Source organism: Corvus moneduloides, chromosome 1, assembly GCF_009650955.1.
Source record: "Corvus moneduloides isolate bCorMon1 chromosome 1, bCorMon1.pri, whole genome shotgun sequence".
NCBI classification, from domain to species: Eukaryota; Metazoa; Chordata; class Aves; order Passeriformes; family Corvidae; genus Corvus; species Corvus moneduloides.
In genome coordinates, this window is record NC_045476.1 from 131765027 (window position 1) to 131781584 (window position 16558).

General features: G+C 36.7%; 1 protein-coding gene across 5 annotated transcripts in view; it reads left to right on the plus strand.

The window, feature by feature from the left end:
* Nucleotides 1-16558, plus strand: part of CRISPLD1 (cysteine rich secretory protein LCCL domain containing 1) — a 38041-nt gene that overhangs the window by 6028 nt on the left and 15455 nt on the right. For all 5 annotated transcript variants that reach the window (XM_032127816.1, XM_032127853.1, XM_032127833.1 and 2 more), the window contains 4 exons: nt 13570-13688; nt 13822-13954; nt 15418-15533; nt 16404-16504. In XM_032127816.1, the coding sequence (XP_031983707.1) occupies nt 13570-13688; nt 13822-13954; nt 15418-15533; nt 16404-16504 (469 nt within the window). The remainder of the gene's footprint in view (nt 1-13569; nt 13689-13821; nt 13955-15417; nt 15534-16403; nt 16505-16558) is intronic.

The following is a 16558-nucleotide window of genomic DNA, read 5'->3' on the forward strand; positions in this document are numbered from 1 at the left end:
ACCTCATCTTCTGTCTCTTTTTCTGTATAGAAGAATTCTGGTGTGAGAACATGCATAAGCTCCTCTGTAGGGAGCAGTATTGCAAAAATTCATTAAACTCCTCTGCAATGGCTTTATATGACCTTATGACTGCATGTTGGATCATTCTTTCCTAGATTTCTTCCTTCAAAGCTGAAATAGTTTTTGGGTTGTTGACATGAGGACTTAAATGGAAAAAGAAAAATCTTTTTTTGAGGTTATGATGAACAGTGTGTTATGAAAATGCACAGCAAATGAGTATTGTATACTTTTTTACCTGTATTGTTTCCTTTTAAAGAAAGGTGTAAGGAACATTTTTGCTGTGCACATGAATTTAACAGCACTGGAAGGAGAGGAGAGAGGAATGAGGTTTCCCTGCTCCCCTTCTAAAGCACCTGAACAGAGCTAAGAGCATTGTGTGAAATGTCCCCCCCGTGGCCCTCACACCATGTATGCGCTTGGGGTACATCCATACGAAAGAGATGCTTGAGCGAGTACTGGAAACTGCAGCCAAGTGCTGCTGGCCATATTCAGTCTGACCAGATCAGGTCTGTGAGCTGTGGCTCAGCTGCTCTGCAGCTGCTCAGGTGTCCTTGTCTGGTCTTCTACTGTGCTGGAGCTGCCTGTGCCTGCCCAGCTTTTCTTGCCAAAGGCCTATCCTTTAAGGAAAAAATGGGAACCATCGTGCATTGTCATATATTTGTCAATGGTTTGTTGGGGATTTATGTGAAATAGTCCCCTTATTCTCTTATTCAGTCAGAAAGGGTTTGCTGCATATTAATAAATTATTTGTTTTTGGCACCACACCATAACCCTGAAACTTCCTGAACTCCTAATCTTTTTTTTTTTTTTTTTCCCTTTGGAAGTGTTGGTTGTGTGTCATGAACTGAAATTTCAAAAACTTTTTTCCCAGTAATTTAATTGGTAACATTGCTCCTTAGTAAATCTGAATATGTTAATGAAAACTGAGATTTTCTTAATGATTATTGCAGTCAAGACTTTAAAAATAGTCATTATTATTTGGATAATGGAAGTTGTTAATTCCTCTATTGCAAACAGTTGTAGTTTGCAAAATGAAATGATTCATCAAGGATAATATTCACAAAAGTAATCTTGATTAATGAATTCATAATGCACTCTATTTTAAACCATTCTTTTAGTATTCATTCCTTGATCTCATACTTATTCTCCCAAACAAAGAAGTCAAATGGTTCATGTGAGATCCTCATTCCATGCATGTGCCTTTGCTGTACTTAAGAGTATTCAGGTTTCCAGCTTGATAGATAGCAGAGCATTTCAACCTGGTATTTCTTGGCCCTGAGCCAGGCACTGCATTTTATAATTATTGTAATTGGAGACACCAGTGTCTTCTAGGGCAAGGAAGTCTTTGCTTATTTTGGTATCTCTACTCTTTTGGACAGATCCTGCCAATAAATACTAGAGGTGTCATTGCAAAGCCCATACCTTCCTTCTATAAAGTTTTATATTGGAAAACTAGTGAGGAAAATACCAAGTTCTAGAGGTGCTTTTAAAACAGTTCAGATTAGAATATTTATTTGGTATAGCTGTGTGGTTGTTCAGGAAAATTGTGGATGGGTATCTGGCAGCAGTATTGGACCTGTATTTTGTTCACAGAGGGGGGGAAAAAAGAAATATTTTTATTCTTAGTTTGTGTTGGTGTATTACCTCTGAAGGTCTTTGAAAACCTTGACAGTGATGTGTTGAAAGTGCTGATACCATATAATTCCTTTCAAAACCATGACTAATTCATAACTTCTATGGGACCTTATATTTTGGGAGGCTTGAAGATTTGCCTCTCCATTTCAGTAGCTTCAGGAGCACTTCAGAAGAAAAAAATTAAGAAATATTGCTCATTTAGATTTTTCTAAATTTTTTTTCAGTAGGCAATCTTCTGTTATATTTAAATTGAAGCCATTGGACTTCGGATTATATGAACCCATTAGTGGATAGAGCTCTTGCATGATAGTAAAAAGTCATTCATGGCATCATAGTGACTGAATAAGGATTGAAGTAAATTTTGTTGCTATTTTGTGATGCATGTAGGTCCTATGATCAGTTTAAGTCTGGGAGAAGCAGTTTTTTCTATGGGTATCTGTAAGTTCCCAGCTGAGGTTTTATTTTTTTTTTTTTTATAGTATTACTAGGAGAGTTGAAACAGCATTAGGAAACATAAAGGAAGACCTTGTAGTGGACATACATGTTTTGGTGAATTTTTCTGCTCCCAAGTGCCCTGTTAAATTTCCTGGACCTTTCTGACAAAACTTTTTGATGTCTCTGTTTAGTGTATTTTACCCATCTTTCCAAAACTCTTCAGGGATGCCTGATTAAAAACAATTCCTGTTCCTTTTGAGCAGAGGGCTTTGGTTTATGGAATTCCCTAAGTGGCTGAAGAGCACTTTGGGTGCCAAGAACAGAGCAGCTCTATTCAGAGTGAACCTGCCTGCTTTCCCTCTGGTTTTCCACTTTTCTGCTCCACTTCAAAGATTGGTAGAAGTGCTTCAGCTCCTTTGCCTGTGCTCAAAGGCTACTGACTCTGCATCAAAGAACACAGTGACGTTGACTTATCCTCTTATTCTCCCTGGCAGTTCTAGCAAAGGATTGTGCAATGTGAAGTGGCCAAGAAAAAAAAAGTGGTATGACTTCTATTGATGTAATGCCAACAACAACTAAGCAACTCCAAGTAAAGAAACTGAAAGTGGAAAGTAGCAAAAAGGCTCACTGTCTCAAAGTTTAAGGGAGCCTTCCCAAAATAAAATAATTAGCAACACAGGACAGACACTGTTCATCTTTTAGTTTTGCTGTCAGAGAACTTCTTTGTCCTCATATAAAAAAAGACCATTAAATATTAATCACTAGTAGGAGAATCTAAGCTTAAGTACAAAATACGAACAGAACACAGAAAGGATCAATGAGATTTATAAAAGTAGCTCCCTGTTGCCTGTCATCTTCATGATGTTTGCCTCGAAATATTCCTTATTTTTTTACTTTTAATTGAGAAAAAAACCTTATTTCTTAATATTATTTCATTGAAATGCTAGATATGAATTTATCCTGTTATATGTAAATATAATCAGCCTTAGATTTGGCGTAAGTAGAGTGACTGTCATAGGAAAAGTGTGATTCATTCAAAAGACTATCCTCTGTCCATTTAAAGATGGACAAATGTCACTTCATTATGAAAGAAGATAACAGTTTCTTAAAATGAGGCTGTTAAATCCAGAATTTGGCTGCCTGATAAATATCACAATAGATTTGTCCTGAATTCCCTGTTGGATCTTCAAATGGTCAGGAATTCCTTCAATACATTTTTTCAATGCTTTTTTGAGATTTTGTTTGAAAATATGTCTGACAGTAATGCCAGGTCACATATGATCAATGGATGCTCTCTGGCAGTAAGTTCAATTCAGTTATGTCAAATCACAGTGGTCATCTTTAAAAAGCATTTAGTTTGACACATATTTGACATACCACGGCTAATTCCTGTTCAAAGTCCAGGAAATTCTGTAGCATTTCTAAAACTGCTGTATGAAAGCAATCAGTTACAGTGAGTTTAACCCGCTAATCACTATTAGGATTTGAGGTAAGGACTTGTGCTCTGGTCAGTTTGTGATTAGCTATAAATATTCATGAATGCTATTTGTAATGAATGTGTGCAATTCATGATTTGACAATGGACAAACTGGAGAAATCAAGATCAGCTTTCGTGCTGTTGCTTCGCTTCCATTCCTGTTAGAATATAGAAGTGAATAGATGATTTTTAGTCATGTTCTATTCGAAAGTCTTAATGCACTGCTTTTTAAAAGCAGCTAAGTAAATGAACTGTTTAAAAACACCTTGGAAAGCTGAATATTCCAGCAAGGTTTTTTTAACATGCTTAGAGTACACAGAGAATTAAACGTGATTAGTCATGTCTGCTGGTTCCTATTCCTGGTTTTACTTCTTGAACACAAAAAGCTCAAACACATGAAGCTGTAATAGGGAGATACTTCTAAATATTGGTGCAATTTTTTCAGTGTTTGGGAACAATATTTTTGGCCTTATACTACTTTCCTGTTTCCAGGCAAAAGCCACAGTTTTCCTGCTTTTCACTCTTTTCCAAAAGAGTAGCCGAAACCTCAAGGTCTATTCAGGGATCTCTGCCCGGTTTAAAGCTCTATAAACTCCAGTCTGCCACACGGTAGCATGTAAGTTCCTTACCATTTCATTTCTAGCCAGGTAGTAGTTTTCCAGCAGAAAATGCCTGTCTTAACTTTCTCAGTAGAGGAAAGTTTGGCAGTTTTAGCTATTCTCTTTGTGCTTAAAGACTATATCACTACTAGTTAGTATTGTTGGGTTTTTATCTTCAAGGGAATTTTGCCTGGTGTTACAGTACTCCTGAGGTTTTGTGGTCACTGCTGTGTGAGGGACCTCAGGCTATGGGGAGGCCACATTTTTTTCTGACTCAAATGACTGGAGGTAAGCATCTCAGTTGAGTGCAACTTACTTACTTTTCAGATGTGCTAATTATCAATAGTTTTCATGGACTTCCTTCAGCAACTTTGTACTGATGAGATTGCCTCGCTGAAGCAAGGCTGAAAGACAAGCTGATGAAAACTGCCAATGTCTGTTCATCAAGAAGAGATCTTGTCAAACCAATCCATTTTATTTTTGAATGACCCAGTAATTAGGGAAGTATTAGGTGCCATATTTTGACTCTGGAAAGTTCTTGACACTCTCTACCCTGACGTTTTTGTGAGAGAGGGAAAATTGACATAACCTCCTTTTAAATAGGTGGAAGGTTGAAGGTGTTGATGTGTTGGAGCCTCTTCTGTTTTGGTTAAACATTTATGTTATGACTTGTGTGAGCAAAGAGTACACCTGAAAACTGCAGTGTGTGTGTGTGTATATGTATATATATATACTATATAATGTGGGCACAGGATGGGATTGTTTTAGAGAACATGATCAAAATTAGAACTTGAGAAGTAGAAGTAATGGTTGGGGATCAACATGATGAAACTAAACTGCAAGGTATGGAATAAGGCAGAAATCAAACAGGTAAAATGCAAGGGATAAAATGTAGAGGTAAAAATGCAGTAAAAAGATGCAGGAGTTCTACTGACTTAAAAAATAATATGCGGCACCAGTGTGTTAAGGGAGACTTTTGTGTGTGAAATGGATGAGAACTTGTCTGAAATACAACATCCATTTTTGGTAATTTTTAAAGAATGGTCTACCCATTCTAGAGATAATGAAAGAGATTAATGAGGTTGATTATTAAGACAGAATATGTGATTTATGAGATGTTTGAAAGAATGAAGCAGCTGAATTTGGTTAATCTGGGAAATAAAAATGGTAGTTACAGATGAGAGAGATTTCTTTTTTTGTGGCAATAAAACGTCAGATAGCATTTGTAGAGCAGGAGGTTTAGGTTGCATAACAAGGAGATCCTCTTTACTCTTACAATCATTAAAATCCAGAAGAAAATGAAAGTAAATATTATTCTGAAAATACTATTACTAATTTTAAGTTACAAAAATTTGGATAATACACATATATTTGTCTAAGTAGAAAAGGCTAGGTATAGTCAGGATCAGTCTCTTGAAGTAACTTTTAACTGTACCTTTCTGTCTTTCCATGCTGGTGCTGTGCAGGTGATTTCTAGTTTTCAACTGTATTTCTGGCATATTTGCTCATGGCATTTCTCATTCTGTGTTTCATCTTTCATTTTTTTTTTCCATCTCAGTGTCATTAGTCGTAATACAGTGGATTCTTTTAAAAAGTAAATAAATACCCATACTGTACTGTGGTATTTACTTTACCACTCTTTCCCTATATTTAGAATGTATACAGCAATGAGGTATTTATACTATGCCATGGTAAATGTTTACTTTCAGTGGTGCCCACTGTACTTACTTTTCCATCTTTACTGAGCTTAAATTTTAGCTCTTCTTTAATTTCCATATAGTCCCAGTCCATATGATTTTTTTCTGCCTTCCAACATATGTATTGGAGAAAGTATCTCCAATTAAAATGTAACCACTGTTGAGGGCTTTTAAAAATTATTTTTACTGGAAAATGTTTTTTGAGCTACTGGCCTTTGCAGTTCTATTGCAATACCTTTTGGTGTAGTAGGTGGACTCATGCTGCTGTGGCTTGGATGAGAATGTACACTTTTGATTTAACACTTACACAACACAAATGGTGGGATTCATCTCTCCGAGCTTCTGATGTCTGTGGTGTAGATGTCTGCATTTGAGCCAGTCTCCTTTATAATTAGTAGAGAAAAATGAGAATCTCCAACACCCAGTTTATCTCACTTAAAGGTGGGTAGCTAAAATTATCTTCCCCTATAGATGCTTATTTGTGTATGTAACTGCAAAAGTTATTTAGATAACAGCTCAGATGTCGGTATCTGTTTTGAGGCTGTATAAATTCAGGGGACGTTAATGCCACCCCATGTAATTTGTTTGGCTGTTGATGAATTTTAAGATGTGGTAGATAGCCTCACTGAAACAGAAGCTCCTCCAATAAACAGAACATGGGTTTAGGTCTACACTCTACCTGAACCCCATGTTGAGAGAGGTTAAATTCTAAATCTGTAGTCTAGTCTATAAAACTAAACTGGCATTAGCTGTGGTTTATTTTAATATGATATGTTGTAACCCAGAAGCAGTCAGATCCATATTGTCTGCAACATACCTGCTGCAAAATGTCTTGCAATCTTCTGGGATAGAGGAAGAGTCAGTGTCTGGAAGCAGTAACTGCTGCTACCATTCAGTTTAACCTGCACAGCTGGATTTTGGCTTCAGCCAGGGTAGTGTTTGAGAACATTTGTGAAACACTAATAGTGCCATATCTGTGTGTCTTTGATGGTGCACTAGTTTTAACAGGATACTGATGAAAGAAGTGCCTGTGTTGACAAGTGTTGTGGTGCCATTGAAACAGGTTTGTAGAGCAAAAGAATTGATGCTGAGAACCTGACATTCATGCTAATTGCTTTTCAGGGGGGTTATTTTCTGCTGGGTCTTTCTGTGTGGAATGAATACCCATGGACAACTTCAAAGTGCACTCTAGCAGTGTTCTGCAAAACAAAAGGAATAGTTTCAAGGAGGTTCATACTTCTGAGCAGTTTGTGATATTTTCAGTGTGTGCCTGTCTCAATGTAGAAAGCCAACCCTGATGATGAGCCCTTATCCAAAAGGTAGGCATCATGTAGTTTTCTGACAATGTGGGCAATACTTTTTCTTGATTAAACAAGTTGAATTACGTTGCATGTAGTACCAAACAATTCCCAGTCAAAGTGCTTGTCAGACCTGGGAATCAGCTGCCTTGTTGCACTTTCATCTTCTTGTGCTCCTTTCAGTACCCTGTATTGACCAAAGAAATCTGATAGAGCAAAGTTGTTGAAACCTGGTCATGTCAGAGCATGGATGAGGGAACTAGTGGATGAGATATCAGATGCTGTGCACACCTACATTTCAAAAAACTATAGTCTCCCTTTTTATGAAAAGAAATATCCTATATTTTTAAGTAATGGTGTTTGAAGATTTAATTCATCCTTTGTCAAACAAAAAAATCCTTGCCTATAGCTATGCAGCGATTTCTTTTTAACTTTACCATTTGTTTCAAAGAGTTGTTTTAAAAGTGTCCTTAGTTTAAATCTGTAAAATGCCAACTGCTTCTGAGTATTATGGGAGAACTTTTTGAATTAAGCTTAAAGCTTAATTCAGGTCAGATCAGTATATATTTCAGTAGCCAGATTTTAATATCACTAAAGACACTGTGGTTAAAATTTGAGAAATGCTTAGTTCTGGTAGGATGTAAAATAAATAGGTTGCTGTGACTCTTCATATTCTTCTATTTTTATTCTGGCTTCTTTTAAAATGCCAAGCATCTTGGCATTTTAAAGATCACTAATTAGTTTTTTATTTGTTTGAAGTTCTTCATTGTGTAACTTGATCTGAGTGAACATGAAAACATAGGTGTTTATCTTTCTTTGTATATGAAGATGCTTTCATTGTTTGAAGCCAAAAGCTTGCCATCATGTGAGTGAAACAAGGGAGTGCTATTAAAAGCACAGGAATAAAATTCCTATTCCAGTAAAGAGGTATGTTTTAAATACTTAGGCAGATTATTTTACATGTTTGTTTCATTTAGCCTGCTTTGTGAACAAAATGCACTATATTTAGAACTAATCTGACAGGATTGGTACGAAAAAACTTCAAAATAAACAGTCTTTTAATCCTTAGAATGAAGATACACCGTTTTTTTTCATATAAGTTCAGTTAGAATAATTAGTTTAGGAGAGAAATTTGGATCTCCTGTTTTAACTACTGAAAGAGAAGGACAAAATTCAAGGTGGTATCAAAAATGTAAAGAGGCTCCTTCCTGTTTTTGATCCCATCTCTGAAGCAATGATTAGGCATGTTGATAATTCAGTAGAAAATCTTTTGAATTCTTCAAATTCCAACTACATGTAGCTGTAGAATTGGCCTTTAAAAATACCTTAAAGCTTAATTTTATGTGAGTGAGCTGTGATATGGCATTGCAATCGTACAGATTTCTTGTACAAACTTTTAATTTGTTTTCAGAAATTTCATACTTATTCATAATTTTATTAGCACTTTTGTATAATTTTTGCATAACTGGAGTAGTCAGATATATATTTAAGATCATTTTCCAAGTGGTTGCATCAAGGATTAGGATACCATTTATAGAAACACAGAATTGGTAAGGTTGGAAGGGACCACAGTGGGTCATCTGGTCCAACCTCCCTGCTCAAGCAGGGTCATCCTGGAGCACATGACACAGGATTGCATCCAGATGATTCTTGAATGCCTCCAGTGAGGGAGACTGTGCCTCCTTTCTGGGCAACCTGTTCCAATGCTCAGTCACCCCCACAATGAAGTTCTTCTTCATGTTCAGGCGAAACTTCCTGTGCATCAGTTTCTACCTATTGCCTCTTGTCCTGTTGCCTGGCACACTGAGAAGAGCCTGGCTCTAGCCTCTTGGCAGCCTTGTACCTGGGCTTATTATTCCCCAGGTGAAGGACCCTGCCTTTACCTTTGTTGAATTTCAGCTGGTTCTTCTCTGCCCATCTCTCCAACCCGTCCAGGTCCTTCTGAAGGGCTGCACAGCACTCTGGGGTATCAGCCACTGCTCCCAGCTTTGTGTCATCAATGAAACTCCTGAGGAGACATCTGCCCCTTCATCCAAGTAATTGATAAAAAGTTAAACAATATTGGGGCCATTATTAAACCTTGGGGGTCACCACTAGTGACAGGCCTCCAGATAGATCCTGTGCCACTGATTACAAACCTCTGGGATCTGCTGTTCATCCAGGTCTCAGCCCACCTCACTGTTCACTCATTCAGTCCACGCTTCCTGAATCTGCCTGTGAGGATGCTGTGCGAGACAGTGTAAAGAGCCTTGCTGAAGTCAAGTAGATGATATCCACTGCTCTCCCCTCATCCAGCCAAGTAGTTGGTTCATCATAGAAGGTAATTGGATTGGTCAAGCATGATTTACCTTTAGTGAATCTGTGCTTACTACTCCTGATCACCTTGTCCTTCATGTTGGTAGAGATGGCCTCCAGAATGGGGTGCTCCATTGCCTTTCAAGGGATTGAGATGAGGCTGACTGTGGTCATTTCCTGGGTCCTCATTCTTGTTCTTTTTGAAGACTGGGGTGACATTTACTTTCTTTCAGTCCTCAGGCACCACTCTGATCTCCACAAGCTTTCAGACATGATTGTGAGCAGCCTCACTATTGTGTCTGCCAGGTCTCTCAGCACTTGTGGATGCATCCTGTTAGGGCCCAGTGACTTGTTGATGTCAAGTTTGGCTAGGTGTTCTCCTCAGTTCTCCTTGACTGAGGAAAAGTCTTCCTTCCAGCATTCCATTACTGTACTCTCCTTGATCAGAGATCCCTGAAGGCTGGTCTTGTCAGTGAAGCCCAAAGCAAAGAAGGTGTTCAGTACTGCCTTCTCTGTGTCCTGTTACCAAGATCCCCTCTCCATTTAGTAGCAGGCCCACACTATCCTTAGTTTTCCTTCTGTTATTGATGTATTTGAACAAGTCCTTTGTTTTGTCCCTGTTGTCCTTGACCATATTCTTGAAGGGCCCTGGCCTTCCTTGTCTCATTTTTATTTACTCTGACAGCCTCTCAATATTCTTTCCAAGTGGTCTGACCCTGTTTCATCTCCTGTGTATTTCCTGGCTGTGCTTGAGTAATGACAGGAGTTCTTTATTCATCCACACAGGTCTCTTGATGCCTTTGCCTGATTTCTTGCTCATTGGGATGCATCATCCTTGAGCCTGGAGAAGATTGTCCTTGAATATGAAGTTTCCCTCTTTTTATTAAAGGTCATTAGAGTGATCCTGGAGATTGGGAAACCTTTTCATTTCTACATTGATTTGGGTTTCTGTTTTATGGCTTCTGTCTTGGTAGGCCTTGGAGACACAAGCAACTGTGACTTCTAGCTCTTCTATCTCTTTTTCATCTACTGGCTGTAGGAGATAAGTGGTGCTTTATTTCTACTTTTTCTCTGAAGTTTGTGGTAATCAAGAAAGTTAATCTCTAGGAAATTCTTTGGAACTGGGACATTTGGAAATTCTTCCAGAATGTTTCATAAAATTGATGTTCTTTAGTAGAGTTTTGGTTTTTTTTTAATTTTAACTTCCATTAAAGACCTTTCAGGAAGTGGTGGCTTTGAGAAAATGAGCCCATTGAACATTAATACTACACTTAAGGAGGGTTTATCCTATAGTGCAATTTACACTTGACTGATTTTTTTTACAACTGAATATGTAATGCTTTTGCTATTTACTCCATCACATCTCAAAATATACTTTAGTGATTAAAATGAGAAAGAAATTAAGTTTCGTCTTGGTAATCATAAATGCAGCTGCTTCAAGGAAGATGTATTATGATGAGGCCTAGAAAGTGGGAAGTGTGCTTATCTCTGGCTAGGCAGGGTAAAGGGAGTAAAGACAATATTTTATACTGTGGATGAAGGCAGAGAAACAGTTAAAGAAGACAGAACTTTTTTTGAAGACCATATCCAATTTCAACAGCGCTTGCAGTGTGGGTGTCCATCTGTCAGGAGGATTAATGATGAATTTAAGTTTTTCATCAAAAAGTTGTTCTTGCAGAGTTCTGGATGGCTCTGTCATGCATAGCTTTCATCACTCTTTAAAGAAAATTTTGTTAAAGGTAACTACTTCACAAGCTTGAAGAGTTGATTCAAGCAGCTACTATTGATTGCCTAGCTCTAAACTTTTTAAAGTATCACTATTTCAGTTAAAATATATGCATAAAATATTTTTAACCTTGTGTGGTGAAAAAAATAGAAAAACAGTACAATTCCTTTAACCATGACTGCTGTTTTAAGAGTTGAAAATGTGGGGGGAAGCTTTACAAGAGAATATCTTCTGATATTCTGAATAGCTATAAGAGCTATAAGAAATGGTAACTAGCCTTGGAGGTAGGAAGTTCTAAAACTGAGCAGGTGCCCAAATTTTGCTCCATCATAAGTCTAATTTATTCTAAATTTGTATTTCAGAGTCCAGTTGGCAAAACTATTCTTAATAGCAGTTATTTGGCAAATGTGTTAACTTTATGATTTGTTCATCCCAAGAGCTAAATCTACATGTTGTAAGATTTTGAGGTGACTTAATATCATACAATATATGCAACAAAGACAAACTGTAGTGGCTTTTATTTTAAAATATTATGGTCTTGTGATTTTGTGGTAGAAGATGAAGCAACTGTACTAAAGTCTATAAGACCAAAGTAGAAGTCTCATGGAGGAAGTATGTTAACCTTCATGTGTTTTTACAATGGGTACAATAGCGAGAAGAACATTTTATGGTGGTGTGACAACTAAAGGGAGGAGAAAAACAATTATACAAACTGTCATATAAAACTTCCTGGTTTAAGATTTGAATATTTTCTTATGGAGATTAAAAAAAATTGTTGTTTATGACACAGAAATAATGGCCTAGGATGGTGAATAGAAAATTCATACTGTTCTCTAAAGTCAATGGTCTTTGTATCCATAGGTGGGTTAAAAGATTTATTCTGCCATTATTATACTGTTTTGAGTATTTCTGTCAAAATAAATATTGAATTTTGGGAGCCAAAATGTACCCTGTAAGTATTTTACTTGCTGGTAATATTAATAGTAACAGACAAAATGCAGTCCAATATGTTAGAAACTTCTGAAGAAGAGAAGCAAGAACAGATATTCTAGGATTAAATTGAGTGATAATAAACTCTTTACATAATCATGGTCTTGTATAACCAAGGACATACTTGTTTTTAATGAGTTATCTGATTAATAATTTGAAAACTGCATGTCAAAATCAATAGAAAAATAAATTTTAGCATGTGGAATTTGTCTGTTATATTTGTGTAGTTTTTGGCTGTGTTAAGGATTTTTCTGCCTTTTATCTGTGCCAAAAATTAGTAGACATGATCTCCAGTGTCTGCATGGGAATTTGGATCTGGAAATAGTGAATTACTGTTATTTAGATAGCATAGTCTCACTTTATAAAACTTACTCTGAACGTATGATGAAAGACTTGAGGTTCTATCAAGACGTGTTTCTCTCCTGGAAATATTCTAGTTTCCTAACCTGAGTGTTGGTATTAGAGAGTCAAGTATCTGGAAACTATTTCAGCAGCTATCAGGAAATTCCAAAAGTCAAGCAGAAGTATGGGTACGTTGCACTAGAGCCATGGACCACTTTGAGCAAATCCCAGCTTACTGCAGTAAAAACTATGCATACACAGTATGGTATGATTTTTTTCAAGAAGAGTGTGTCTTAGTATGCTCTTGAAAGAAAGAAACTTGGATTTGCCTTTCAGCTGCAAGCTTATTCCTCCATCTCCCTAAAAGAATAAAAATTAAGGATAAACAACAGTTCATAATCTTTCTTTGACTTTTCTAAGCATGCCTCTTACTATCATGAATGTCTCTTTTTTGCCAACCTGGCCATAAAATCAAGGAACGACAACCTTACTCTAGTTTTCATAATTTGTGTTTGAATTGTGCATTATTTCAACAAAAGCTGGTTATAGAAAAGGAAGAGGAAATTGCATTCATTTCACATAAACTATTAGTTTAGAGGAAATAAAGCCTTGTTTGAAAGCAGGTTGGATAAAATACCCTTTTGGCTAAGAAAAATGCCCATTACCAAAAAGAAAGCTCACGAGACAGAAAATGCACTTAATTTTGCTTGGAAAATTGAACTAAGCCTTTCAGTTTCATATTTGTGCTTTATTCACTGCAGCATGGCTGCACATGGTTTCTAAAGGGAATGCTGTGAAGGGATTAAAACTTTTTTTCTCTTGGTGAAAACATTTTTCTTTCTTACGTAACACAAATGCAGCAGACATTTTTTCAAGTCTTACTTTTCAGTCTTCTGCCTCAGTAAAAGAAACTTCAAAAATTCGAAAAAAGGACAATTTTTTTTTTTCTTTTAAGAACAAGATACATACCAAATATTTCTAAGAAAATTTCCCTTTCTTGCCTTTCAAATTTCAGACATGGGATACAGAGCTGGAGAGATCTGCAGAGTCATGGGCTGAAGCCTGTCTCTGGGAACATGGACCAGCAAGCCTTCTTCCATCAATTGGACAGAATCTGGGGGCACACTGGGGAAGGTAATTTAAGATACTGTTTTATGTAATGTATGAGATTTTTTAAAATCTAACAAAATTTGCTTGTTACTTAAAGGAACAATGGTAGAAGCTACTACTTTTGAATGATCTAATACACTGCTACTGGCTTCCCTAGGTACAGACCTCCAACATTTCATGTCCAAGCATGGTATGATGAAGTGAGAGATTTCACATATCCTCATCCTCATGAATGCAACCCATATTGTCCATACAGATGCTCTGGTCCTGTTTGTACACATTACACACAGGTATGTAGGTGTGCTTGATTTTTATCAGCTATGGGAAAGAATGGCAGAGACTTCCAGCTAGGTTGCTGTCTGACACTTGGAGCACACTAAACTTGCAGTAGATACCACAGCACAAAAGCCCAGCAAGGGCTTATTTACACTCCATAGTTACAACCACTGGGTGTATCAGTCACAAAGTAGGGTTGTCATACAAATCTTTAGATTTCATCCTCATAAATATCAGCAGGATGAGGAAAAAGGTCGCAAACCCCAGTGTTAACTGAGTGTTACTGCTCAGTGCACTTTGCATAATCCAGATAGTCCTTCCCATAATATGTTGCAGGAACAGCTCATTAAAAAAAAAAAAAAAAGTTTTCTTAGGTGAGTTCCTCAGATCAGACTAGTTTTTAAGACCTTGTTTTAACTTCAGGAAGATTTTAAGATAGCATAGAGATTATTTACCTCATACTTCTGAATTCTGTGTATCCAGACTGAATTTCTTCTGAAGGCTATCAGCGTATTTTCAGTGTATGGGAAATACATAATCTTCAGATTATACTACAGTCCACATATAATTTTTGACATAATAATGGAAAACTTAAAAATAATTGCTCTTTGAACACTAATTTTCTGTTTACTGACGTAATTTACAATTGTATCTAATTTTAAAGTAGAGTTACCTCTATGTTCTTATTTACCATTTCTATGAAAGTACCTGTAATTACATTTACTATTACATGCAAGATCAGTACATATATACAGCTTTTTTGTGGTACTAGTTCTTCATAGTACTTGCTTCTTTCAACTTTTAAATCCTGCTGGATCTACAGACTTGGCTTACCTTGAATGAATACATTTTCAACACCTGTCATATTTGTCTCATTTGAACAATTCAGACTTCATAATTCTGATTATTTTTGAGATATGCGATGAAAGGTGAATACAGGAGCACAGCCACCTTAGATTGCAATGACACGAAAGCATATTCATTTAAAATCCGTTAGACTTGGGTCTATTCACTATATGAGTGATTTTGTTAATGGTTTTATCCTTTGTTACCTCTTTTACTGCTGAAAAATTCTGTTGTCTCAGTCAAACCAATCCAAACCCCTCTGGGTCTTTAGGTTGTACTTTAGGAACTCCAGCACATGGGAAGATAACTTCTAACTCACAATTATCTATTAATTGTAATTCTAAGAACCAGTTCTTCAGATCCTGTTTAGTAAATGTTTTGCTACACTTTCAAATATATGCTTAGAGCATTTGTATAAAATGAGAGACATATCTTTTCTATCAAGGTAAAGCTTTTCTCTCTAATAAGGGTATAACTGAATGGCCTTTTGACAGTTGTAATTAGGTCACTTGAAGCAATTTATAACAGAGGGGAATACATTGCTTTGGTGATTTGAATTTTTTATATTGGAGATAGTTTTGATTTTAAGTTGATCATCTTTGGTTTTCACATGTTTTCCTCTTTTCCGTAGGTTGTTTGGGCTACAAGTAGCAGAATCGGTTGTGCAATTAATTTGTGTCATAATATGAACATCTGGGGGCAGATTTGGCCAAAAGCAGTTTATCTTGTATGCAATTATTCTCCTAAGTAAGTAGATTGACACCCAAAAATATCTTGAGGGGGCGAGATACTTTATTATAGTCCAGGAAATAATCTGCAAGGAAATCAGTCTGGATTTTCTGGTTTTTGTACTGTTATGAAATAGAGCATTGTTCCCAAACAGTCTTTCTCTGCACAAATATTCTTCTAAGTTTTCTGGCCTGTGTTTTAGTACATATACAGCATCAGAGATCTTTATTGTAGTGTGATATTTTTCTGAAAAATAAATGTATCTCCCCACTGTGACATAAAGAAATGTGTAACAGGAAGCCCATGGTTAGGATCAGATTTTGTATGATATTCCATCTAGGAGAGTGGAGCCTGCTCTCATGAAGTGGAGGAATTTAGTCTTATGTGCTATGCCAGTCTGAAAAGATCTTACAGCAATTTATGTCAGTTCTTCATTTTTTTTCTTCATGAACTTTTCAGCTATATTCTGTGTATTTGGTGTAGAACCATAGAATCATTTGGATTGTAAAAGACAATTAAGATCATTGTCTCCAGCCAGTAATCGAATGCTGGCAAGTCCACCACTAAACCATGTCCCTGAGTGCCACATCTACATACCTTTTAAATACCTCCAGGGATGGTGACTCCGCCACTTCACTGGGCAGCTTATTCCAGTGCTTGGCAACCCTTTCAGAGAAAAAATGCTTCTAATCTAAACCTCCACTAGTGCAACTTTAGGCCATTTCCTCTCATCCTATTGCTTGTAACTTGGGAATATCAGAAAAATGTTATGGTCTATATGCCTCTGGTTTTCATAATTTATTTGTTGACATATTAAGTACTGTTTAATGTTAATATGCTCACTGATTGATTTTTTGGGGTTTTTTTTTTGTAATTTTTTTTTTAAAGAGGAAACTGGTGGGGTCATGCTCCTTATAAACCTGGCCGCCCCTGTTCTGCATGTCCCCCTAGTTTTGGAGGAGGTTGTAGAGAAAATCTTTGTTACAGAGGTATGTACTATTTCACTGTTACAACTATAAATGGGAATAGAAATGTCTTTTTTT